General features: G+C 42.0%; 1 protein-coding gene across 3 annotated transcripts in view; it reads right to left on the bottom strand.

The window, feature by feature from the left end:
* The window catches only part of LOC124803325, a 238,515-nt gene that overhangs the window by 113,366 nt on the left and 98,164 nt on the right, over window positions 1–26,985 (bottom strand). The window contains exon 2 of one of the 3 annotated variants that reach the window (XM_047264520.1): window positions 8,372–8,417. The exons of 1 other annotated variant lie outside the window; for it this stretch is intronic. Coding sequence is in view for 1 of the 2 variants with exons in the window: in XM_047264512.1 (XP_047120468.1) it covers window positions 8,255–8,258 (4 nt within the window). In the remaining variant the exon portion in view is untranslated. One more of the 3 variants, XM_047264512.1, reaches the window with a different exon arrangement.

Here is a 26,985-nt window from a genome sequence, read left to right as displayed (position 1 = left end):
CTGGTCTCCAATCTCCGCCTCAGGAAATACGGTACAGAAACAGTTAAAATACAAACGCAGAACAAAGTGTACACGATACGTAGATGACGGGGACGACTTACCACACTTAGTTTAACTGACAGTTATTTTCGCTGCAGGTAGGTCATCGTGCGACAAAATTGAAGAGTACATATGTATCCAGTCATGGAAACAACGGTTCCCGTACTTTGAGATAAACTTTTGTAATGAAAGAAAGTCTTGACCCTTGAAACGAGTTACTCGGAGTGGTTATTTTTTGTAACACAACTTCTACTATTTAGAACTGCTGCTGAGTCCGGTGTTTCTAAGCATTCATGCACTTACATGCCCTCAGGAATACAAACTCCTAATTTTGGGTACGCATACAAATAACAAACCAGCTACAGGTTTGATCAACAGCTGTCATGATTCAAATTACACTTCTCACAAATCATTTTCTGTAAGAAAACAAGCTAATTGTAATAAAGTAATCAAATATGTACTGTCGGTGTTACAGTAATGCACATTAATGTTAACCACCGGCAGCTCATTTCCTAGAAATGTTACGGCCAAAGTTTCGGTACACGTTGCTCACACTTACAAAGGCAGGACCACAACGAACTGACGTGCCTTCTCCTATGATGTTCATACTTACAGAATTTGAAACTCGAAGAAATCGTCTTTGATAGTCTTCCGAACGCCGTTAAGCAAAATACATTTCTATTCAATTAATGAATACCTCGGTAGCTCAGCACATAGTAAAAAGAACAAAGTGTAATCAAAATGTTACCTTGATGTCGCTAGTTCTAATCTCTAAACTAGCATACTTTTTTTTTTATTTCTTGAATTCCACATTCATTAAGAAATGAAAATGTAAACAAGTACAGAAATATAATTTTTAACAGAAACTACATCTTTCATTTTCAATTCCTGGTTGTATGAAAATGAAGTAAAATTTGATTCAGATATACGAAGTGCCTTTTTCTCAAACAAACAAAAAATATATGCAGCAATAATACTGTTGACTCTCTAGAAACAAAATATATGTTTGGTTTCATATTTGATGTTTCGTGATTTTGTTCCAAATTCTACTTTATTATGAATAGTTACATTTTCATACAATCAGTAATTAAAAATTATTTTTATAAACAATTATAATTTACTATTTGTTAATTAGCATTTCGATTTCTTAATAGATATGGAATTCAAAAACGTAATAGAGAAGTCAGATACCAGCGGCTTTATGATTACATTCTGATCATGATAGGTGCTGAGCTACCGACGCATTTGTTAATTAAGTACAAATGTTGTGTACTTAACAGCGCTCGGATATCTTCTAAATTCAAAGGCGATTTTTGCATGTACATATTTAGGACAATGATACCGGAGCACTGACCTTCATATCCTGTATGTATGAAGGAAATCGGAAAGAGTCACTCCATAAAGTCGTCTTGGTTATAAGAAGAAAATACGTCACATGGACCAAGAACCGGTCCGAGAGTGCTTTATTTTCACGTTAGAACTAACGTTCTATAGTTTTTCATGGTTATGGGAGAATGTTACATCTTGGAACAATTTTTCAGACTTTCGCCTTTAGCCAGAACTGTAATAGAAGTTTGTGACCCACTGGCTTATACAGCCGGCTCACAGTCGGCCGCAGGTTTCGCTTCGGTTATTACACTACCGGCTGTGAGACTGGTAGAGCAGCTATAGGTTCTTCTTAGTGTTTATTCTTCTCTCTTAATACATAACATGGTAGGTTATGTATCATTTGAAAGTGATAAATCGCTATATTTACTGTTGATCCTAGTCAATTTAATAAATATTAAGGATATACTTGTCCTCTGAAAGAAATATATAATTTTGAGAAAAGTATGCAAGACAAAATATTCAGATTTCCGTAAATTTAAATAGTAAATATAGGGTCGACTATGTAGAAAAGTATCAGTAAGCCAATGGGTTAATATATTTTCTAGTTCTGTTCTGAAATTATAGCATTCACTTTATGTGTGCTGCAAACTTTTTCTGTAATTAAGGAAATCACTCCAATATAGCAATGTTTTCCCAAACGTGAAAAGCTGTTCCAAGATACAACATTATCATGTATTTGGGAACAAATATTCTATTCAAATTAGGAGTGTTGGTATCAACAAAATCGTGTTAATAGTGTATTCAGTAGTTATGCCTTACATTATTACTCTAGTACATATCAGTACTCAGTAAGTGACATCAGTTTAAGGAAAAGAATTATCAAAAATGAGTTAGAAGCTAAAAACGTTTTGGAGTGTAAGCAGTTGGCAATTAACACATATTTCCATTTTCGAGACATGGAACAATGTTAAGACATAAAGAAATATCAGTTCATATCCAATTATCACGTGTTCCATGGTAAAGAGACAATCCGTTTCAAGTCACAAGATGACGCTCGACTGACGCTGTATGGCTTGAGCTTCTACTAGTTACATAACTAGGTTTAAAAATACACAGAATTTTAACCACCATGAAACTCCGTAATTGAAGAATTAGCTTTGATCCATGCTACTATTATAAATGCGAATGTAGCTCTGTCTGTTACCCTTTCACGACTAATCCTCTGAATCGATTTTCATGAAATTGGGTACGGAGATAGTCTGAACACTGAGGAAGAACGTAGGCTGTTTTAGGAAGAGTATAGTACGACATATTTATTTATTTGCAGAATATAACGCGATATATGGAACAGTAATTACTCTATACAAAAACTATTTACTCTTTGACTTCTGAACGTTACCATACTTGTGAAAAAGTTTTTATTGGTTGATATGATTCAACGTAATCAGTACAATGCTTCTTCGATTCTAAAGTGCTTAATCCATACTTCCATATTAATACCATTATTATTAATTGCGAAAGGAACTCGCTCTGTCACGTTTCCACAACTCTGCCGCTGAACCGATTTCGATGGTATTTGGTATAGAGATAGCTTGAATAGAAATAGCTTGAGCCTTGAGGGAGACCATGGGCTACGTTAGAAAGTCGAATCTTTTCAGGTATTATAAACATTTTTAAATAAAGTACACGGGAGTGGTATGCACATGACGCTGGAGCGATGGTAGGCGACTCTTTGTACCTCTACATCAATCCATGACAGTGCAAATCCAATATTATTGTGCTCGTGGTGTATGATATTGTGTTCCTACATCACCTAGCTTAGCTGGAGAACTTTGGTGGGGATACAACAATAAAATCGGACAGTAATCCCGTGAACCATATTTAAAACAATTACTATAAGCGTCGCAAATGTAAGTCTGATTTAGGGCATAGCTCTAACTGCGAAAGTTATTCGAATCCAACAAACCTCCGAGAAATCTCATGTCCTAGGAACTTGGATGCAGAAATTCATGAGGCCTTCAGAGCTACAGAGGCGTTAGAACAGTCACAGGCCCGTCACATTTTAGGCGCTGAGCGTACGTTTCGCTTACAGCTTGTAACACGCTTGAAGATTCACAACACTGGAGTCGTTTAAAGGCAGTACGAAATCGGAGAGACGTATCTTTACATGCGGAACTTGGGAGGCTTTTGGTGAGGCTGCATTTGATTATAGACTATCAATTTATTATGTTAATCATAAATTAGTCACATTAGGGGATGTATCGAAAACGTAGACCCCACAACACATTAAAATGGAAGAGAAAAATGGCTGGTAGGGGTTGTTCTGGTCGCAAAAGCTCACATCCGGTACTAGACGAGCCAGAGAAACCCCAGAAAACTCTGTAATGAATCGAGGCATTTTTAAATATAATTAGAGAATATAATTCATGCTTTCGGATTCGACATACAGTAAAATAAATCAATACAAACAAGTCCCTGATGACAGTTTGAGAACAACATAACCAGAAATTAATTTTAATGGTAGACGGTAAACTATTGAGTTAAAAAATATGATTTTTAGCTGTAATATTTCTGTATTCTCTTATAATCTTCTCCATCTCTCTGTACATAAATCCAAGAAGTCTCCTCGTTCCCATCTGTGTGTGTGGGCTAATTTCGGCACCCGCTGTAGAAATTCTGATCCAGTTCCCACTAATACATACACTGATTCACGAGGAAGGTTTTTTATGTAATTTATAAATATTTCGTACAAATTGTCTGGCTTATGATGAATTAAAGTTACGATATGTAAACAATGCCATTGACACCTAGTGAAGAGCGGCCATAACTCGCGAAAGGAGCAATGAGTTGACGCAGCAAAAACCATGACCAAATTCGCATGTGGTGAGATGGTCTAGTAGTGGACGCCAAAAAACTAACAGTTATCAACAAGAACTAGCAAACCGCAATGTATATAGAGGAGGTGCTCTAGACTGGAGTTTACACCCCAGGTGAAATGGAACAGTTGTACTGGCCTGCTTGCAAATTTTACACATCGCCCCTTCCCATGAACAATGTACATTGCCGCTGGTGAGGAGGCTTGCGTGCCTCAGTGATACAGAGCCAGCCGCACCTTAGGTGCAACCACAAAGGGGGGTATCTTAGAGAAAGCTTTTAACGATGTTCACTCGAATAGTCTCTTTCAAATTCTGAAGGTGGCAGGGGTAAAATAAAGGGAGCGAAAAGCTACTTACAATTTGTACAGAAACCAGAAGTCTGTTATAAGAGGCGAGAGGCACGAAAGGGAAGCAGTGGGGGAAGGGAGTGAGACAGGGTTGCAGCCTATCGCCGATGTTATTTAATTTGTATACTGAGCAAGCAGTAGAAAAAACAACAGAAAAATCTGGAGTAGGAATTAAAATCCATGGAGAAGAAACAAAAATTTTGAGGTTGCCGATGACATTGTAATTCTCTCAGAGACAGCAGACGACTTGGAAGAGCAGTTGACTGGAATGGTAGTGTCTTGACAGAAGGATATAAGATGAACACAACAAAAGCAAAACGAGGATAATGGAATGTAATAGAATCAAATCAGGTGACACTGAGGGAATTTGATTAGGAAATAAGACAAAGTAGTATACAAGTTTTCCTATTTGGGCAGCCAAGTAGCTGATGGTGGTAGAAGTAGAGAGGGTATAAAATATGGATTGGCGGTGGCAAGGAAAGCGTTTCTGAAGAAGATAAATTTGCTAACGTAGAGTATAGATTTAAGTGTCAGGAAGTTTTTACTGAAAGTATTTTTTGGAGTGTAGCTGTTTATGTGAGTGAAATATGGACGATAAACAGTTTAGACAAGAAGAGAATAGAAGCTTTTTTAAGTGTGGTGCTGCAGAAGAATACTGAAGATTAGATGGATAGATGGCGTAACTGATGAGGAGGTACCGAATAGAATTGGGGAAAGGGGGAATTCGTAGCCACAACTTGACTAGAAGAAGGGATCGCTTGATAGAACACGTTCTGAGATATCAAGGGATCACTAATTCAGTATTGGAGGGAATCGTGGAGGGTAAAAATTATAGAGGGAGACACTAAGCAGATTCAGAAGGATGTAGATTGCAATAGTTACTTACTCGAAGATGGCGACGCCTGCACAGGATAGAGCAGCATGGAAAGCTGCATCGAATCAATCTTTGGACTGAAGACCACAACAATAACAACAACGCATCTTTAGAAACAAAGTTTCAACGTTAGAAGATTTTTTATCATTTTGGTGATAGAAGAGCACTTCAAGTTAAAGAAATTCCATAAACACAGTGTTTTCAAAACTCCCTTCCTTATACTTTGACACAAGGATACGAATAAGTCGCAATTTCCTGAGATAGCACAGATAAAGCTGACTTATCATAAGATCAACAAATGTCAGAAGCATGAAGACATCCTCGAATCGACGTTAATGTACTTTAGGGCCTTATTCTCCTCACTGCTTGAACTGGTTGCAAACGTTTCAGATAAACTCTAGAGCGGATAAACGGCGTCCAACACCTGTGAGTTTCAATTATTTATGCATAGAGTAAAATGTAGCATGGGATGTAGCTTTACTTCATTTATACACTAGTGTCCAAATTAAAGCAACAAACTACTATTTCCTCGTCTTGTATCTAATTCACGATATAATCATACAAACTGTCAACAGATGTCGTTACGACCGTGTTCTGCACGGAAAATGGCACTCCCATCAACGGAGAACCACGCCAGGAATGACGTCAGGGCACCTATCAAGCGGGATAGTGTTTCCAAGGCAGTCTCACATCCACAATCGCTGTGTACACAGTCACAGACGCTGCAGTATGGTACAGAGATGACGCCTACACACTCTGTGCTGTAGAGTGCTATAGGAAGAACGGAAGTTGGAGAGTCGCAAACTGAGTGGCCCGATGGGTTAGTGTGAATCGTTCTGTTGTTTCTTGCATTTGGCGACAGTTTATAGAGACCGAAACTGTATCACGGAGACCAGGATATGGCCGAATATGTGCGACATCAGAAAGAGTGGACCGTTATTTGGCTGTAAGAATACGACTGTACCGCCTGATTCCGGCACTGCAATTGGCATCTGACCTCGCAGCATCCCCTGAAAGTGTTGTATCAAGGTAAAAGGTGTACAGAAGGCTTCAGCAGAGTGTCTTTTATTGTTGAAGACCCACTGTCTGCTCATTCTGGCGTTTCTTTTACAGAAGGGAACGTCTAGGGTAGAGCCACCAACATGCCACCTGGCCGGTCGAACGGTGGGCCAATGTCCTTTTAACAGATGATTCCCGATTTTGTCTGGAAAGTGATTTTCGACGGATTCGCATCTGGAGGTCACATGGAACTCGATTTCGGAACCCAAACATTGTGGAAAGAGACTGATATCGAGGAGGGATTATGTTGACCATACGAACACCTCCTCATTAAATTGTACGTGTGAATCAGCGGGATTTGAATGCTTTCAGTTACCGTGAGGAGATCTTGGAATCTCATCGCGGTTGTTACGAGATGCTGCGGGCCCAGATATCGCACTGATGGATGATAATGCTCGACCTCATAGAGCACGTGTAGTGGATTTGTTTTTGGAAATGGAAGATATTGCACGCATGGCGTGGCCTGCTCGCTCACCCGATTTGAATCCCATAGATCATGTCTGGGATTCACTAGGGAGACGAATTGCACCTTCAGTATCCGCCAACCAATTTCCAAGACTTGTGTGCAGCTCTGCAGGAGGAACTGGTGTTATTGCCTCAACATGAGATTGATGATATCATTCACAGCATGTCCCGTGGTCGTCAGGCCTGTATTGGTGCCAGAGGTGGTCGCACTCCATGCTGTGCACATTAACCAGTTGTCAGAATGTGTGTCCAAATCTATTAAGTTGGAAAAAAACGAAGAATATTTTTGTCTGCCGTTATGCATGTTGCAGTTGGTTACTTTCTGCATTATTTACGTTGTTTCTATTTTACTATCGTCTATTTACACTGTTTTGTTACAAAATAAACACAACCTTGCATAATTTCCTTTTGTTGCTTTAATTTTGGACACCGATGTATACAGAAAGTTTTGCAGCAGCGCAGAAAATGACTCAGCTCTCAGCTTTCTGCTTTCCTTTCTTGATTCAGCTATGATTCGCATACAATATTTACAATGGTTGTACAAATATTACTTACATCACTATGTGCTTCCATTATTGCCTTGAGATGTCACTCCAAACGACAGTTATATATGGAACACACAACAGTCGTGCCTTCAGACATTTTTACAGGAGAGTGCTGCTTGCATAGCGTAAGTTATAAGAAATCATAGTATTCACTTATTTAACGTTGTTCTCTGAATTTTATTTGTGCTCCCAGACAAAATTTGATACGCTAGTCAAATCATTTGGCCAATTATAACTGTGCAAAGTCAGGACGGGTAGTTAGTTTGACCTATAGATTGATATATCTTCTGGAGGTTTAGATTACAAAATAAACATAAACAATAACGTTATTGAGAGATAGAATATGAGTAGAAAATGTAAGCACTGAAGCCACGTCCTGTCTTCATATTCAAACAGTTAGGAGTTAGGTGTAACACCTCACTTCTCTCTCATTTGTATCATATATTGCAAAAATTAAGAGAACGTGGTCGATTTCTTCTCAGCCTGTTTAATACATTAATGGCACTGAGCGGCATTAACTTTCCTGTGTAGTTTCTCTGTAGTCCGAAATTTAACAAGCCTAAATTTGATTGGTAAGCGGCTCAGAAAAAGTTTGTTTTTGATATTAGTGATGGTGGTGGTAAGTTCCTATGGGACCAAACTGATGACGTCATCCGTCCCTAGGCTTACACACTACTTAATCTAATTTAAACTAATTTACGCTCTGGACGACACACATACCCATGCCCGAGTGTGGACTCGAACAGCCGGCGGGAGGAGCCGTGCAGACCGTGGCAAGGTGCCTTAGATCGCGCGGCTATCCTGCGCGGGTTTTTGATAATAGAAACTAATACTTACTAAGTAGGGTAATTAGGATGTTGGCAACGACTCATCAGGGAACAGCCTGTAACAAAGACGAGATGATAAGGTTAAAATATCATTTACGGGAAACACTTCTTTATAGGTCAACTTAGATGGGTGTCGTCAGGAACAGGGTGAGGTTCTGTGTGCTGGGTCATGGATTGGAAATATTTGTAGAGTAGCTACATTTAGTAAAACAAAAGGCACTGGTGCAGCTGACCATTCTGCACGTGTGATAAAGTAGTCGAGATAATTTTGGTGTAATACGGGGAAACGGTGAAGCGAAGAAAGTCGTTTCGAAGTAATTATAACTACCATAGCTCCGAATAGTATAGAAAGTTTGGTGAATATGTTATATACTTCGGCAAGTTGACTAGCTGTTTCAGTGATTCAGCAGTCAATTGTTACAAAACTAGGAAACAGGACAGAAGATAACATCTCAATTGAAATTTATCTGCATCTACATACACACTTCGCAAGCCACCGTAAGGGGATACAACGTAAGACTGCTAATCTTTTCCTTTCCTGTTCCACTCGCAAACAGAGCGAGGGAAGAACGACTGTCTTTGTGCTTCAGTACGATTCCTTGTTTCTCTTACTTTATATTAGAGATCCTTACGCAAAATTTACGTTGGCAGCAGCAGAATCGTTCTACAGTCAATTTCAAATGTCGGGTCTCTAAGTTTCCGCAGTTGTGCCTTCCGGAAAGAGAGCTATCATGTCTCCAGTGACTCCCATTTGAGTTCACGAAACGTCTCCGTAATGTTTGAGTGCGTATCTAACATACGGGGAACAAACCTAGCAGCACGGCTATGAACTGGTTCGATGTCTTTCTTTAATCCGAGCAGGTGTGGATCCCAAACATTTAAGCACTGCTCAAGAAAGGGTCGCACTAGCGTTCTATACAACGTCTCTTCTATAGATGAGCCACACTTTCCCAAAGTTTTCCCAATAAACCGAAGTCGGCTGTTCGCCTTCGTTACGACAAACCTAACATCCTCGTTCCAGTCCATCTTGCTGTGCAACGATACATCCAGATATAAATCAACGACGTGACTGTGTCAAGCAGGACACTACTAATGCTGTGTCTGAACACTGAGGGTTTGTAGCTCATGCCTATCCACATTAACTCACAGTTTCACACCAGCTAGAAATCTTGTGTAAGTTATCTTGTATCTTCCTACAGTCAGTATACTACGATACTTTCCCGTACATCACAGCATCATCAGCAAACAGCAGTAAATTGCTGCTCACGCTGTCCGTTAGGGTAATTTATGTGCACAGAGAACAAGGGCGGCCCTGTCGCCCTTCACTGGGGCACTCGTGACGACACTCTTGCCTCTGATGAACACCCGCCATCTAGGACAATATACTATACGCGCAAACTAAGTTGACACGTGGCTTGGTGGCTGTTGGGACAGACTGTAAATGGGAAATGTCTGTACGGTCGCTCCCACCAGCCACTGCATCGAGTGTCAACTTAGTTTGCGCGTATTTTATTGGGTTCTGTTACTTAAGAATCGTTCGAGGCACTCAAATGTCTGGAAACCTATTACATATGCTCGTATCTTCGATAACAGACTGCAGTGGGACACTAAGTAAAATATATTTCGGAAATGTAGAAATGCGGAATCGGTTTATCGCCCTTCATCCAGTGTTCGCAGTATATCATGTGAGAAAAGAGCAAGCTGAATTTCGCACGACCGTTGCTTTCTATTCAGTCTCAAGAAAATTTATTATATTTGAACTCATAATGTGTTCAAGAATTCCGCAGCAAACCGATGTTATGGTCGTAACGGAATACTTTACTAAAGTGTCGTATAAATAAACAATATACGTGGTCTTCCGACTTCTAGCTCGAGCTTTTAACCTAATCGTATATATTGCACCAAATATCATTATATTTTACATTATGTTGGAGTATTTGTCTGTACTTATAACTTTCCCTTCTCCAAGTCCTACCAATGCAAAAGTTCATGAGCCGGCCGGAGTGGCCGAGCGGTTCTAGACGCTTCAGTCTGGAACCGCGCGACCGCTACGGTCGCAGGTTCGAATCCTGCCTCGGGCATGGATGTGTGTGATGTCCTTAGGTTAGTTAGGTTTAAGTAGTTCTAGGTTCTAGGGGACTGATGACCTCAGAAGTTAAGTCACATAGTGCTCCAAGTCAAAAGCTCATGATATGTAAATGTCCACCTAGCAGATCCTGGCAAGGATTTTCTGTAGATTTGTTTCTTCGATCATTTTTGAGTAATTTCTCTTTCTTTGCATCTTTCACTTGCTTTCTGTTTCTTGTTATCCTTTTGTTTCATGTTCAGTGCTACGTTTTTGGAATTTATTTCTCATTTTATACCTACAGGGTGTTTCAAAAATGACCGGTATATTTGAAACGGCAATAAAAACTAAACGAGCAGCGATAGAAATACACCGTTTGTTGCAATATGCTTGGGACAACAGTACATTTTCAGGCAGACAAACTTTCGAAATTACAGTAGTTACAATTTTCAACAACAGATGGCGCTGCGGTCTGGGAAACTCTATAGTACGATATTTTCCACATATCCACCATGCGTAGCAATAATATGGCGTAGTCTCTGAATGAAATTACCCGAAACCTTTGACAACGTGTCTGGCGGAATGGCTTCACATGCAGATGAGATGTACTGCTTCAGCTGTTCAATTGTTTCTGGATTCTGGCGGTACACCTGGTCTTTCAAGTGTCCCCACAGAAAGAAGTCACAGGGGTTCATGTCTGACGAATAGGGAGGCCAATCCACGCCACCTCCTGTATGTTTCGGATAGCCCAAAGCAATCATACGGTCATTGAAATATTCATTCAGGAAATTAAAGACGTCGGCCGTGCGATGTGGCCGGGCACCATCTTGCATAAACCACGAGGTGTTCGCAGTGTCGTCTAAGGCAGTATGCACCGCCACAAATTCACGAAGAATGTCCAGATAGCGTGATGCAGTAATCGTTTCGGATCTGAAAAATGGGCCAATGATTCCTTTGGAAGAAATGGCGGCCCAGACCAGTACTTTTTGAGAATGCAGGGACGATGGGACTGCAACATGGGGCTTTTCAGTTCCCCATATGCGCCAGTTCTGTTTATTGACGAAGCCGTCCAGGTAAAAATAAGCTTCGTCCGTAAACCAAATGCTGCCCACATGCATACCGCCGTCATCAATCCTGTGCACTATATCGTTAGCGAATGTCTCTCGTGCAGCAATGGTAGCGGCGCTGAGGGGTTGCCGCGTTTGAATTTTGTGTGGATAGAGGTGTAAACTCTGGCGCATGAGACGATACGTGGACGTTGGCGTCATTTGGACCGCAGCTGCAACACGGCGAACGGAAACCCGAGGCCGCTGTTGGATCACCTGCTGCACTAGCTGCGCGTTGCCCTCTGTGGTTGCTGTACGCGGTCGCCCTACCTTTCCAGCACGTTCATCCGTCACGTTCCCAGTCCGTTGAAATTTTTCAAACAGATCCTTTATTGTATCGGTTTTCGGTCCTTCGGTTACATTAAACCTCCGTTGAAAACTTCGTCTTGTTGCAACAACACTGTGTTCTAGGCGGTGGAATTCCAACACCAGAAAAATCCTCTGTTCTAAGGAATAAACCATGTTGTCTACAGCACACTTGCACGTTGTGAACAGCACACGCTTACAGCAGAAAGACGACGTACAGAATGGCGCACCCACAGACTGCGTTGTCTTCCATATCTTTCACATCACTTGCAGCGCCATCTGTTGTTGAAAATTGTAACTACTGTAATTTCGAAAGTTTGTCCGCCTGAAAATGTACTGTTGTCCCAAGCATATTGCAACAAACGGTGTATTTCTATCGCTGCTCGTTTAGTTTTTATTGCCGTTTCAAATATACCTGTCATTTTTGAAACACCCCGTACATTTTAAAGTACTTCTTCGTCTTTACTAGTAGCTTTGTTTCGATGATCTTCCATAATCTTGCCTCCTAGACAGAGAATTCATTTACTCTTTCACTGTTTCGATGTTTGGCTCTTCGATATTGTGCCGGCCGCGGTGGTATAGCGGTTCTAGGCGCTCAGTCCGGAACCCGGGGACTGCTACGGTCGCAGGTTCGCATCCTGCCTCGGGCATGGATGTGTGTGATGTCCTTAGGTTAGTTAGGTTTAAGTAGTTCTAAGTTCTAGGAGACTGATGACCACAGATGTTAAGTCCCATAGTGCTCAGAGCCATTTGGACCATTTGGATCTTCGATATTGTCCTTTCAACCACTCGTCATAGCTTTCTCATTTGTGTGTTGCGGTGGGACGATAAAACTGAAGCATCCATCAGACTTTCTTCGTGGCTTCTAACGTTATTAATAGCTAAACAATGTTTACCAAAGTTTACAAATACGCATTTCAGCTATAAAGAAAATAAGTACACATATAACTGTACGTGAATTAAAGACACTTAATACTGGGGAAGGAAAATTGGTACTGATCTTTAAAGATTCGCTTTTCTCTAGTTCTGTGTTTTGAATCGATAAGTATACAACTCATGAAAAGAACGCACCTGCAGTTTAATTTCCTCCTACGGCTTAATTGTTTTATAACCCATGCATTATGTGGAAGGAGCACTCAGTGGAATATAATGGTAGTTCATTACATGGTGGGTGTGCCTTGTAAGCAGCTGGTAATGTGACACAGGCTGCCGAAATAACAACTCTGCCGTCTGCGGTCCTCGCGAAGCCGTCGTGCGCCACCTCTGATTATACTCGCGGCCTCCCTAATGACAGGCCACGAGGTTGGCACGAGGTTGGTCCTCGCCCAGCAAGGAACACTGCACACTTCATCTTTGCCAAGGCGCTGCCATTGTTTTGTGTTCTAACTTCCTGTCGTCGTTTGTCCACTGATGTGCTATTACCGAACAGTGGACCTTACACTTGACGCTGGTTGGATGCACCACTATCCGACTCACGCTCTGTGAAAACGGAAGACTCCGCCTTGTTCTCGTGTTGGGTGTTAGGTTTAAGTTATCTTTCATTACTAATCCAAAAGGTCCAAGAAGCAATGAATGCTCTGTCCACAGTGCCTTGAATAATAAAAAGAAAAGCTACGAGGTGAAGTAAGACAAAAAAATTTTCTTGTTTGGTTTGCCTTCAGTTACTAAAACGATAACATCACATACATTTACCAGTTGTATTAAGAAGTTTTCGATAACATCGTTTACTGAGCTGCTACATCATTGAACGGCAGGTCAGGGAAAGTAAGGGCAGCCCCGACAAAATCCAAAATTATACTCCGGCCTTGTGATAATGCTGTGAATATTTGACAGTCAAAATTTTCAGTATAGACAGCACTATTCAGTATGGAAATGCTTTCCATGGCATTATCCTCAGAACCCCTTACATTAATGAAATCGTACAAAGGTGTCGCCACTCAGGAAAATATCGAGACGCCGACCTCCGTTACCTCGAAGAAGTGCCGCTGTCCACAGTGGCTTAGCTGAGTAGTTTGGCACCCGCTGTGGAGCGTTGTCACGTCCCCCTCCCCCTCCCTCAACCCCACAAAAACAAACAAAAAATTGGGGGGAAGCAATTTTTGATACAAGTGCTTCAGTAAGTAAAGTGTAGTTTTAATTCTTTTGTAAACAGCTTTCAGATTCGAAACAAGTAAGTACAGAGCATTTTTATAAATAATATAGTAAAATTGATTATTAATGAAGTAGTACAACTAACAGACTATTTTCTTAGTGGTAGGTGACTTCACACGAAGCTTACAATCTCTTCCTTCGAGCTTTTCTGCTGAAAATTTTTAAATGTGCCATCAATACGATACCATTAACTGCACTGTTTTCGATTGACGAAATTTACAAACTAAAGAGTCGTGTCTAACTCATAGTGGAGCTAAGATTATTCTTTGTTACGTTGAGCTTAACAAATTCCTTTCATATTACGCTACCGAAACATACATACAAAGTTAAGAAAAACCTTAACTCCAAAATGAGGCGTGGAACATGCTTGGAAAATTCATATCCGTGCACGAAGCATAAGGATTTAACTCTGTCCAAACAAGACACACTTCTTTTAGAATTTTGGCAGCTTGCAGAGTACTTGTTCAGCGAGCAAGGATATAATCTTCAGAAATTCTCCTTCCCAATTTAAGGAGAGGAGGAATTTTCTGCTGTTCCGTCTCAGACACAACAGCTACGAAATCAATACATGAAATCTGTCAGTACATCAATTACACACATGATACCGACAGTTTCCCTTTCTCGTCCAGTCATATTCGCTTTGTCTAATTATCACCAATCGATGTAATGTTGACTATCACGAAAATTGGAATTCTGTTTGCCTCTGGCACTGTGAAGCGAAGGATTTGACAAGTTTATGTACGTAACTCCCTTCGTGGATAAAGTTACGTTGAGGTCGGGAGATGTCCCCGGGCGGCGGTGGTATTTGACAGTCGCAGTTCAGGAGAAGGTGGTGTTTCCTCGCCTGGACGTGGCAGATGGTGGTGGCTGGAACCGTTCGGTGAGACTTTAGTGAAACAGCCCCGTTTACAATAGCCCTTCACTCATTGTAACACGGGAACGGGATTGCAGCAGACGGGAGGCTATGGCCCCTCAAGGAGGCCAGTGGCTGCAGGTTCGCCGGATGCTGATGTCAGAAATTTCTGTCGCAGAGGACGGCTCGCGTTAGCAACCATGGCGTTGGTTTCAGTGAAACTGTCGCCGAAATGTGCCTGGAGAGCCTTCTGGCAGCCTCACTAATTCGTGTCCGCCGCACACCACACCGGGATAGTGGGTGGAAAATTGGAAATTTGTGGTAGGTTATATGGAACCAAACTGCTGAGGTCATCGGTCCCTAGGCTTAAAAAATCAAATGTGTGTGAAATCTTATGGGACCTAACTCCTAAGGTCGTCAGTCCCTAAGCTTACACACTACATAACCTAAATTATCCAAAGGACAAACACACACACCCATGCCCAAGGGAGGACTTGAACCTCCACCGGCCCTAGGCTTACACACTACTTAATCTAACTTATGCTAAGAACAACAGGCACACCCATGACCAAGGGAGGACTCGAACCTCCGACGGGGGCAGCCGCGCGAACCGTGGCAAGGCGCCTGGATGTTTAAACCGTAAAATCCAGCATGAAGTCGAAGCCATATGTCCACCCTGGGCAATAATCACCGACAATGAGGGGCCCTCAGGAATCAGTGTCCAATAACAAAGAGATATCCCAGGCACTAACATGCAGATTAGGCAGCCCGCAGACCAGATTCGCCCATGTGACACACCAGGGAGGTAGTCGCCGGCAAAAGATAGTCATACGGCATATAAACCAACACGCGAAGGCGCCAGGTCATCTGCATGCTCTCCCAAACTCAGTCCTTGGTAGGTTATCGGATGCTTCATCTGACACTGCAGTGAACTGAAGCTCAAAGTTAGCAGCGGACAGAGAGACTGGGTTCAGCAACACATATACACCCCAGTACAGTCGTGTACGTAGAACAGTGGCGAGCATCTGAGGATGAGGGTCTGATTCGGGGAGGCGGTAGTGTATTTAATTGAAAGTGTCTGCTCGCCAGTACTTCTCCAATAGCAGCACCCGCACCCCAGAAGAGACTCAAGCTGTAGCATCCGGGTATCGCCACTGGGTGGTGATGATATCATTTATTCGGCTATTTTGTTTTGTCGTCTCCTGCACTTCAGTGACGCTGGCTAACTTCTTCCGGTTCGTCAGTTTCCCGAATAAGCACTCTTCCGTCCCGAACTCAACTTCCTGTGAAACGATGTCGGGGCATCAGGCCGACACTCGCTTTCCTCTGCATGACTTTGTTCTGGTGAGAGTCTCAAAAGCAGTTCAGCACACCCGACAGAGTTGTGGTGCAACAGTATCAACAACTAGACGTTCTATAGAACAGATGAATAAATGTTCGTTATAAATATTTTAGCATACAACCACTGACATTAGGAACATAATCGTTTCGGGAATCAACCCCCATCATTTCGATACCTAAGTAAATAGTACTTAAACATGCAATATCAAAACATATAAAAGTTAACTGATCATGAAGTTCTCGTCTTACTTTAAAAATAGCAACACCAGAGTCTCTTTTCCGCTTATCCACGTTTCCGCCCTTCCACCAAAGAATTCCTTATGATTTCGAAGAGATAACCGTTGGTATGCTGTCTCTACACGTCCTTTGTAATATCTTTGGAATGTTACGGAACGGCTGATGGCTCAGTGCTATCTGCCAAAGCCGTAGACATGTTTACGAACTAGCAGCGCACGGAGAGGTAGCTGTTGTGAGCGATGTTTGCCTCTTTACGAAAGGAACGCTTCAGTAAGTGGGCGTTTTGAAGTGCATGCACGACCTAGATAGCCAGATAATGTGAGCTTGACTCCCGTAACGCATTCATGATAATTATGTTACTAATATTAGTGGTCGCTTGCTAAAATATTTATAACAATTGACCGGTCATTAAGATGGACAATATTAGAAGGAATAAACGTTATTCATAAATCTCATAAAGGACAGGCATATAATCGAAAAATCTCGAATTTAAATAACTAAGCAAAAAGTACAGTGCATCACATTAGAACTGCAAGTTGTGTCTCTTGTCTCCCTGAGGGCCTTCATTGTCGCTGATCATTGCCCAGTGCGTGTATACGCCTTGGGCTTCAGCCATGCTGGATATTGTAGTCTAAATGCAGAGACACCATCACTCATTCCCCGAAATGTAATAAAAATCGATCAGTAATTAGGACAGTTACTGCACAATACGTCGCAGGATCCAATAGGCTCTATAGATCGACGTAATGGTCAACGATATCGTAAATCACTGAACTCTCAGCGCAACATTTCTTACGTCATAGGTCAGGTTTGTTACAGCAGCATCCTCCTGTGGGTATTTGTTTCTTACGATGTATCCCGGTTTGATTTGTGCTGGTGCTGGAATGTTCTGTTAGTAATTCCTGTAGGCACTACTGTTTTAGATAATTCACACGACCAGCTAGTGGATGATACAGGTCAACATTTTGCTATGAGGAGTAATTAACATTTTAACGGTCTCTTCACAAAGCAGTTATTTGCGTAACACTGAGTAAAGAAATTCGTATATAGCTTCGACAGGTTTCTTCCCTCAAAAGCTCTTAATTACCGATTGAAAGGATTTAATTTTCGTATGACAGGTAAGTTCATTAAATATTTCAGCATGTTGCTTTAGGAAATTAATCCATCAATAACCTTATCGAGTTGGTAACGTACTGCCACGATTTAGTTAGTAATTGTTTCTAAACACTGCAATGGCCACTAATGGTCTCGCATTAGTGCAGTCTCCAGCGCTGACAGAAATGGACAATACGATAACGTAAAGTAAATTACGTATCAAAATACCGTTTTTACATTATTTATACTCAAGCAAATTTTAATTTTTTGACAACTTACTTTCTACAGACAAATAAGTGAAAGATTTATGGTTAAATGTCGTTAAGTACTTAAATTATTATTGCAGCAGTCACTGTGACTTGCATTGGCAGCAATAATAACAGTATACGTGATACTGGACTTGGGGTGCAATGGTTGAAATACTGGTCTTGTATTCGGAACGAATGGGTTCAGAATCTCCACGTGACATTACTGATTAATGTTTTCCTTTACTTCTCGAAATCAGTTAATTATTTATGGTTTAACAAAGTTTCCACGGTTAGCAGCTCTTACGATAACATAGTGTGTCTCTAATACTTTTTCTCTACCCTTTGCAATCTTTCCATAACTCGTGAGGAATATTCTTACCTCCCCTGAGTCCAAATATTAGTCTGTTACCCATTTGCTCTTCTACTTGATACACAGTTCATTATATACTTTGGAAATTGTTTTTGTATCCTTTCGCCTCGTCTACATTTCCCTTCATGTCATTGCTGTATGTCTTTGCAGATAGCGATACTGAATTTATTCACCATTTCCTTGCATGAACATCTGATGAATGTGTGTGAAATCTTATGGGACTTAACTGCTAAGGTCATCAGTCCCTAAGCTTACACACTACTTAACCTAAATTATCCTAACACATACACCCATGCCCGGGGGAGGATTCGAACCTCCGCCGGGACCAGCCGCACAGTGAACATCTGATATTCATGGAACAGCAAACCCGTTGTTTTGTATCAGTTCTTATATGTTTATGGCAGATAACTGTATTTATGTGTTTTTGCCAGATAACTCCATTTAATCATGAAATATTAAGTTTTCATGAAGTTATTCTTCATGTAAATTCTTTCTTTTGTTCCCGTCATTTGTAATTTTCATTCTTAGGAATCTGTGTAAGATAGTAACTGCAGCATTCCCGTCTGTTCTTCCAGTACTAAATATTCATTTATTCCATCATTTACGATTAATATTGTCTTATTAATTTTTATATTTAGACTTTGGTTTTTATATTCTTATATCAATTTTCTGATCATTTACTCAATATCATCAGCAGCTGGTTGTCTGCAAATTGTCTTGAGTATACTCCACTATCATTTATGGCATTCCACATTTTTTCTTCCAATGTTTTAGGTTTATGTACATATTTTATACGATGCAGGTGAAGTGCATAACCCCGACATAATCTTTTTGTGACCTGAAATACAGTTGATAATTATTTTGTACTTTTGACGGTGTTCGAATTTTCTTGATTATATTTGTATTAATTTTCTCCGATTTTGGATCTTTCTGCATAATGGATAAAGCAACACAAAAATAGGTTTCCTTCGGACCTGCAGATATCAAGTATTTTGTACCCGAATATTTCTTGTAGGAAAAGAATGTGATCTACTGTAGAGCAACCAAATCTAAAGCCAGCTAGTTCTTCAGTCTTCATTGACTATAATGCTTGTCTTACAACACTTCTCAAAAGTCAACTTACTTTATCTGTTATATGCCTACAATTTTCCAATCATCTTTATTTGGTTTTTATTCATTTTTAAAATGGATACTACTTTCCAATCAATTAGCTTGGTCTCTTAATTTAAGCGTCTTTTAAACACCTTACTGTTACAGCTAATTTCATCAGCATTAAATTTTAATTACACTGCAGTAATACTTTCAATGCCTATATCTCTTCCATTCTTTAAAGGCTTTACAGCCTATGTAACTATTTCTGCCTCCAGATGGATATCATAATCTGTCCAGCCATTTATTTGTCCAATACATTGTGTTGTTCATTTTCCAAGTATTTTGTTTATAGATTTCTGGAATATTTTTCTCCAAAGAAAAGAGTGAGACATTTAATAAACTTTGTCACATTAAAATTACTTCTAATATTCTTCGTTGTTCCATATGCTTCTGTAATTCTCCTCCCTCCCCCCCCCCCCCCCACAATAAAAGATTCTGTTTTTACATAATTGTTCCATACTTTTGTTGACTGCTTCTGTAACTTTCTCCTGATTTTAACTTTTTGTGCATTAAGCACTTTTGTGGCATTAATCCTTTTTAAATATTTAATTTTACCTCGTTTTCAATTATATCATGTCAGCAGTAAATAATGATTCTTATTTTTCTCCTGATGTTTCTTTGTACAGTTCATGTAATTTATTTATTATGTATTCTGGTTTTGGTAGAACCAAATGTTCAATCCACAAATTTATCTTGTTTTTTAGATAAAATACAGAATTTACATTCTTAAGTCTATTTGGGAGTGTGATATGTGTTTGGTGATTTCAAACTGGTTTTGTTCAGTGTCTGAAAGGGAAAAATTGGATTTACTACATAGTTGTCACTGTTATACATCTATAGGACCTTATGTTCTGTATTCTTATCTTGATGATCCGTTCAGTTATAACATTATGCAGTGTAGAGGACCAGGGTGGATAGCCTCTTCGGTGGCGGATTTCTGTTGACAGGAAGGGCTGTCGTCAGGACGATTATTAGTGACTTCTAAAGGTAACATCATTATTAGCCGTACTATTTATAAGAAACCGAAGTCCATCTCTCGTAGCAACACTCTGCGGTAGCAGATCTCTACTGGGAGTGTGCCGCCGACAGTGAGTGCAGAGGTACGTACGCAACTGGACAATCTGTGACCTGCTTGGCGTCAGTAGCTGGGCTGGATTGCTGACACGCAGAATTTGCGGCAGATTGTGAACCGTGTGACCGCGGCTCTACATTTCAGGACAGGAAGCGCCGCCATGCATGGACTCCCATCCTCATTCTTGTAGCAAGAAGTGCTTGCGAGCGGAGGTGTATAGCGACAGTCAGACCACACAGCCACTTGTGTTAAGCAGCTCTGGCGCCCTGGACTCGAATGGCTACCCTACAGGACAGAAAGCTGTCCGTGGCTGGAGCGATCCTCGAGGATGACCACCATCTAAGTCCATGGTGGTGGACTTAGTACCATCAGTAGGCCCGTCGTTCCTGGGAGTCAAGTCTTGTGTCGACTCCTGGCAGAAGTGTGTCATCCCATCACCTGCTGTAGACCTACCCATGTTGGTGGTGCTACCAGACTGAAAGCCCTTTGGTTATAAATGATGGCCATTTATACTGGTTCGGCGTTTACCTGTTCGGAAGCTGTGCTTCACCAAAACATGGAAGCTGCGCTTCACCAACATCAAAACAAAACCCATTGCTTGCAGGTTAGTAACCGGCCTGCTGATTAACCAGTTGCCCTGCCTTTCTGCTGTATCGAAGTTGTTAATTTACTGGCCTATCGGTCGGTCTGCTACGTGCATATCGACAGATGTATAGCTACATATGATGTAACAGTGTTTTGGTCGGCTCTGGATTTACCGTCTTCAATGGCCCGTTTGCTCCGTAGCGCCGAAAAGCGAATGTACACTATGTGATCAAAAATATCCTGATACCCCCAAAAACACGCGTTTTTCATATTAGGTGCATTATGCGGCCACCTACTGCCAACACCATATCAGCGACCTCAGTAGTCATTAGACATCGTGAGAGAGCAGAGGAACTCACGGACTTCGAACGTGGTCAGGTGGTTGGGTGTCACTTAAGTCATACGTCTGTACACAAGATGTTCACACTTCGTAACATCCCTGGGTCCACTGTTTCCGATGTGATAGTGCAGTGGAAACGTGAAGGGAAACGTACAGCACAAAAGTGTACAGGCCGACCTCGTCTGTTGACTGACAGAGACAACCGACAGTTGAAGACGGTCGTAATGTGTAATAGGCAGGCATCTATCCAGACCATCATAGAGGAATTCCAAACTGCATCAGCATCCACTGCAGGTACTATGAGAATTAGGTGGGAGGTGAGAAAACTTAGATTTCATTGTCAAGCGGCTGCTCACAAGCCACACATCACTATGGTAAATGCCAAACGATGCCTCGCTTGGAGTAAGGAGCTTAAACATTGGACGATTGAGCAGTGGAAAAACGTTGTTTGGAGTGACGAATCACGGTACACAATGTGGCGATCCGATGGCATGGTGTGGATATGGCGAATGTCGGTGATCGTCATCTGCCAGAGTGTTTAGTGCCAATAGTAAAATTCGGAGGCGGTGGTGTTATGGTGTGGTTGTGTTTTTCATGGAAGGGGCTTGTATCCTTTGTTGTTTAGCGTGGAACTATCACAACACAGGCCTACATTGATGTTTTAAGCACCTTCTTGCTTCCCACTGTTGAAGAGCAACTCTGGGCCGCCGATTGCGTCTTTTAACACGATCAAGCACTTCTTCATAATGCACGGCCTGTAGCGGAGTGGTTACTTGACAGTAACATCCCTGTAATGGACTGGCCTGCACAGAGTCCTGACCTGAATCCTATAGAACACCTTTGGGATGTTTTGGAACGCCGACTCCGTGCCAGGCCTCACGGACCGAAATCGGTACCTCTTCTCAGTGCAGCACTCCGTGAAGAATGAGCCGCCATTCCCCAAGAAACCTCCAGCACCTGACTGAACGTATACCTGCGAGAGTGGAAGCTGTCATCAAGGTTAATGGTGTGCCAACACCATATAAAATTTCAGCATTACTGACGGAGGGCGCCAGAACTTGTAAGTAATTTTCAGCCAGGTGTCCAGATACTTTTATCACATAGTGTATCTGTAAATATTATGCCTTTCTTCGTCTTGATAAAAGCGCTCAGAATTTTCAGTGGACATTGCTTTCTAATATTAATGAGACTTCTACAGCTATCAACCACGATTTTTGCTGCAAATTATTCCATTATATTATATCCCTTTTTACTTCCTATTCTACTGCTAAAATGTCCTGGAATTGCTGATCTCTCTTGGTTTTCGATATTCCCTACAATTGTATTTAATTCGTTATGTAGTTCAACTGTTTGATGCAATGGTTCATTAATACCGATCAAATTTTCATTAATGCGTTCTCAGTTCACAACTATTCTTCTGGAGATGTTTTTCACATTTATCGATATTGAACACTAATCTCTTTGATATTTCGATACTCTACAATAAAAATGTGTATATGGTCTGTTGAGCTTAATGCGATGGCCCTTGTTTTTTTTCCTTTTTTTTGTTTCTGGAAGAACAAAAATATCTCGGATTTTAGTTCCCTCTACTTCTCTAACTTTATCTATTTTATTTTGCCAGACAGTGATGTTACATACATCAATTAGAATGGTGCTTTTGCGTATAATTTTCCATTTTCCACTACCTTCGTCGCTTTAGTAATCTTACAGGCTTTTTAAAAAGTGAATATTTTCTACGAGTGGAGAGTCGGCAAATTGCACCTAGAGGACGAGGTAGTTTTAGTTCAAGAAGTTCTTTCTATAGCCTTTGGTAACCCAGTAGTCGAATTGCAAGGCAGCAGCTGCTAATTTTGATTGACCCCGTTTTTTCTTCCAAGGCGAATTTTTTAGTAAGTACCATGTGAAACTGAACGTTAAAATATACGCTTTCTGCATCTTGTTAATTACCAAGTTGCTGTTTAGTTCAGACTGTTGATGATTTGTAACTTCTCACCGAAGTTACCGGCGTAAGACCATTCAAATGTCTGACACGCAGTACGTTCAAGCCTTCTGGAACACTGTAGTACGAAGGACGTTCAGTAAGTAATGAACACACATGTTTTCTTTGAGGTTGATTTCTTCAGGATACCAATACACCTAATTATTCTCCCGTCTTTGGCTACGAAAGTCTGTTTTTCAACATAATCTCCGTACAGTGCGACGGTCTCACGCCACCTTAGTGAGAGGCCTACATGCCCTCACAGTGCCATGCTACTGGTCGACGTCGGAGTCAACGTCTTGCTACGTAAGTAACTTCCCTGTCATCCACGTACTGTTTCCAGAAAAGTGCATCCTTTGTTCGACCAAACAGATGGAAGTCGGAAGGTGCGAGATCCGGGCTGAAAAGGGTATGAGGAAGAACATTCCAATGAAGATTTGTGACCTCTTCTCGGATATGCAGACGTGTGAGGCCTCGCGTTGTCACGGAGAAGAAGAAGTTCGTTGGCATTTTTGTTGCAGAATATGGGCTGTAGTCGTTCCTTCAATTTCCTGATGATATTTCAGAGTTCTTGAGGGAATGCATCACACGAAATCTCTTCATAGTCCCAAAACACCATCGCCATGACTTTACGGCTGAGGGTGCAGCTAGGAACTTTTTATTCAGAGGAGAGGTAGTGTGGCGCCATTCCATGAATGGCCATTTTGTTCCTGAATCGAAGTGATGAACACAGGTTTCATCGCCCCTAACGTTATCCCAAAAATATTGTCACGATCGGCCTCGTAAAGCGCAAACAACTCCTCTCAGATGGACTTACGTTGCTCGTTATGGTCTTTTGTTAAGCGGTCAGGAACCCAGCAGACATACATATCTGAGTACCCCAACTAGTGGACGAGTGTGTCACCACTACCAGCAGAGACGTCCAGATGTGAAGTGAGGTGTTTGGTTGTGATCCGTCGAATGAGAATGTCGCACAGCTGTAGATGGCCGGCCGGCACGCGAAAAATCGGACAGGTTTGCGCTACCTTGTTCCGATAATGACAGACGTTTCGCCCAATGACTCGCAGTGTTTTTGTTCACTGCGAGGTCTCCGTAGACGTTCTGCAAGCACCTGTAAATATCTGCGATGGTATGGTTTTCCGCCGAAACAAACTCAGTGACAGCCTCTGCTTGGAACGCACCTCCCAAATTACGCATTTTTTCAACCGAAACTAGCCGAGACAAAAAATTGTTGCATTACTTATTGAACGCCTCTTGTTCTTCATAGGCCTTTACTTGTTACTTCTTTGGGTATATGTTAATGTTTTGAGGCCATACTAAACTGTGGGATTACAGTCATGGGAGGTACACTACTGGCCATTAAAATTGCTACACCACGAAGATGATGTGCTACAGACACGAAATTTAACCGACAGGAAGACGATGCTGTGATATGTAAATGATTAGCTTTTCAGAGCATTCACACAAGGTTGGCGCCGTTGGCGACACCTACAACGTGCTTACATGAGGAAAGATTCCAACCGATCTCTCATACACAAACAGCAGTTGACCGACGTTGCCTGGTGAAATGTTGTTGTGATGCCTCGCCTAGTGAAATGTTGTTGTGATGCCTCGTGTAAGGAGAAGAAATGCCTTCTATCACATTTTCGACTTTGATAAAGGTCGGATTGTAGCCTAAATCGGTTGCGGTTTATCGTATCGAGACATTGCTGCTAGCGTTGGTCGACATCCAACGACAGTTAGCAGAATATGGAATCGGTGGGTTCAGGAGGGTAATACGGAACGCCGTGCTGGATCCCAACGGCCTCGAATCACTAGCAGTTGAGATGACAGGCATCTTATCTGCATGGCTGTAACGGATCGTACAGCCACGTCTCGATCCATGAGTCAACAGATGGGGACGTTTGCAAGGCAACAACCATCTGCACGAACACTTCGATGACGTTTGCAGCAGCATGGACTATCAGCTCGGAGAGCATGGCCAAGGTTACCCTAGACGCTGTATAACAGACAGGAGCGCCTGCGATGGTGTACTCAACGACGAACCTGGGTGCACGAATGGCAAAACGTCATTTTTTCGGATGAATCCAGGTTCTGTTTACAGCATCATGATGGTCGCATCCGTGTTTGGCGACATCGCGGTGAACGCACATTGGAAGCGTGTATTCGTCATCGCCATACTGGCGCGTCACCCGGCGTGATGATATGGGGTGCCATTGGTTACATGTCTCAGTCACTTCTTGTTCGCATTGACGGCACTTTGAACAGTGGATGTTACATTTCAGATGTGTTACGACCCGTGGCTCTACCCTTCATTCGATCCCTGCGAAACCCTACATTTCAGCAGGATAATGCACGACCGCATCTTACAGGTCCTGTACGGGGCTTTCTGGATACAGAAAATGTTCGACTGCTGCCCTGGCCAGCACATTCTCCGTATCTCTCACCAACTGAAAACGTCTGGTCAGTGGTGGCCGAGCAACTGGCTCGTCACAATACGTCAGCCACTACTCTTGATGAACTGTGGTATTCGTGTTGAAGCTGCGTGGGCAGCTGTACCTGTACACGCCATACAAGCTCTGTTTGACTCAATGCCCAGACGTATCAAGGCCGTTATTACGGCCAGAGGTGGTTGTTCTGGGTACTGATTTCTCAGGATCTATGCACCCAAATTGCGTGAAAATGTAATCACATGACAGTTATAGTATAATATATTTGTCCAATGAATACCCGTTTATCATCTGCATTTCGTCTTGGTGTAGCAATTTTAATGGCCAGTAGTGTACTAGTCTGCGATGTCCAGACGTAGTAAGTGCTGGCAGCAGAGTACGCACGTCGCCCGCGGCGGTGGTGGCGGCGGCGGCTCAGGTGGAGGCTAGCGGGATGTCCGTCTGCAGAACCGGTCGCTGGCGGCTGTCAAGAGCGCGGCCTTCTCCTGGCCTTGGACGCGGCGCTCTGTGTCAAGCGCGAGGTGAGCTGAGGTGAGGTAGGGTCCGCCACCCTCCGCGACATCCGACCTCGTTTCCTCGCCGTTTACGTTGCAAGTCGACCACCACTCCTGCTGATAAAGTCAACTGCGGCGATGCGCTCAACTGCTCTGATGAGTCCGAACTTTTAAGTTTCCCGTATGAACGACATAGCACCAGTGACTTAGAGAAACAACTGAAAGAGTTGAACACATGCAAGGCGCCAGTCCCGGATGGAATCCCAATTCCGTTTTACAAAGAGTTCTCTATGGCACTGGCTCCTTACTTATCTTTCATTTATCGCGAAGCTCTCGGCCAGCGCAGACCCCGAAGCGACTGGAGGAAAGAAGGATAAGGGAACGGACCAACAAAGTTACAGACCAGTATCCCCCTAACATCGGTTTGCTGCAGATTTCTTGAACACATTTTGATTTCGAATATAATAAACTTCGTTGTAACCGAAAAGTTTCTGTTGACGAACCAGTATAGTTTTAGAGAGAATCTCACGTGCGAAACTCGACTTTCTTTTTTCTCACATGATATTCTGAGTACCATAGATGAAGGGTAACAGGAAGATTCCATATTTCTGTATTTCTGAAAAGCATTTAAGACGGTGCGCCACTGTAAACTCTTAGCAAATGGAATAGGCTTGAGGAATAGGTTGCCAGACGTGTGATTGGGTCGAAGACTTCGTGAGTAAAAGAACCCAGTACGTTGTCCTCGACGGTGAGTGTTCGTCAGAGCTAAGAGTAGTGTTAG

Source organism: Schistocerca piceifrons, chromosome 1 (assembly GCF_021461385.2).
Source record: "Schistocerca piceifrons isolate TAMUIC-IGC-003096 chromosome 1, iqSchPice1.1, whole genome shotgun sequence".
Lineage (NCBI taxonomy): Eukaryota > Metazoa > Arthropoda > Insecta > Orthoptera > Acrididae > Schistocerca > Schistocerca piceifrons.
Note: the sequence above shows the minus strand (reverse complement) of the source record. Positions and strands in the feature narration are given on the sequence as shown.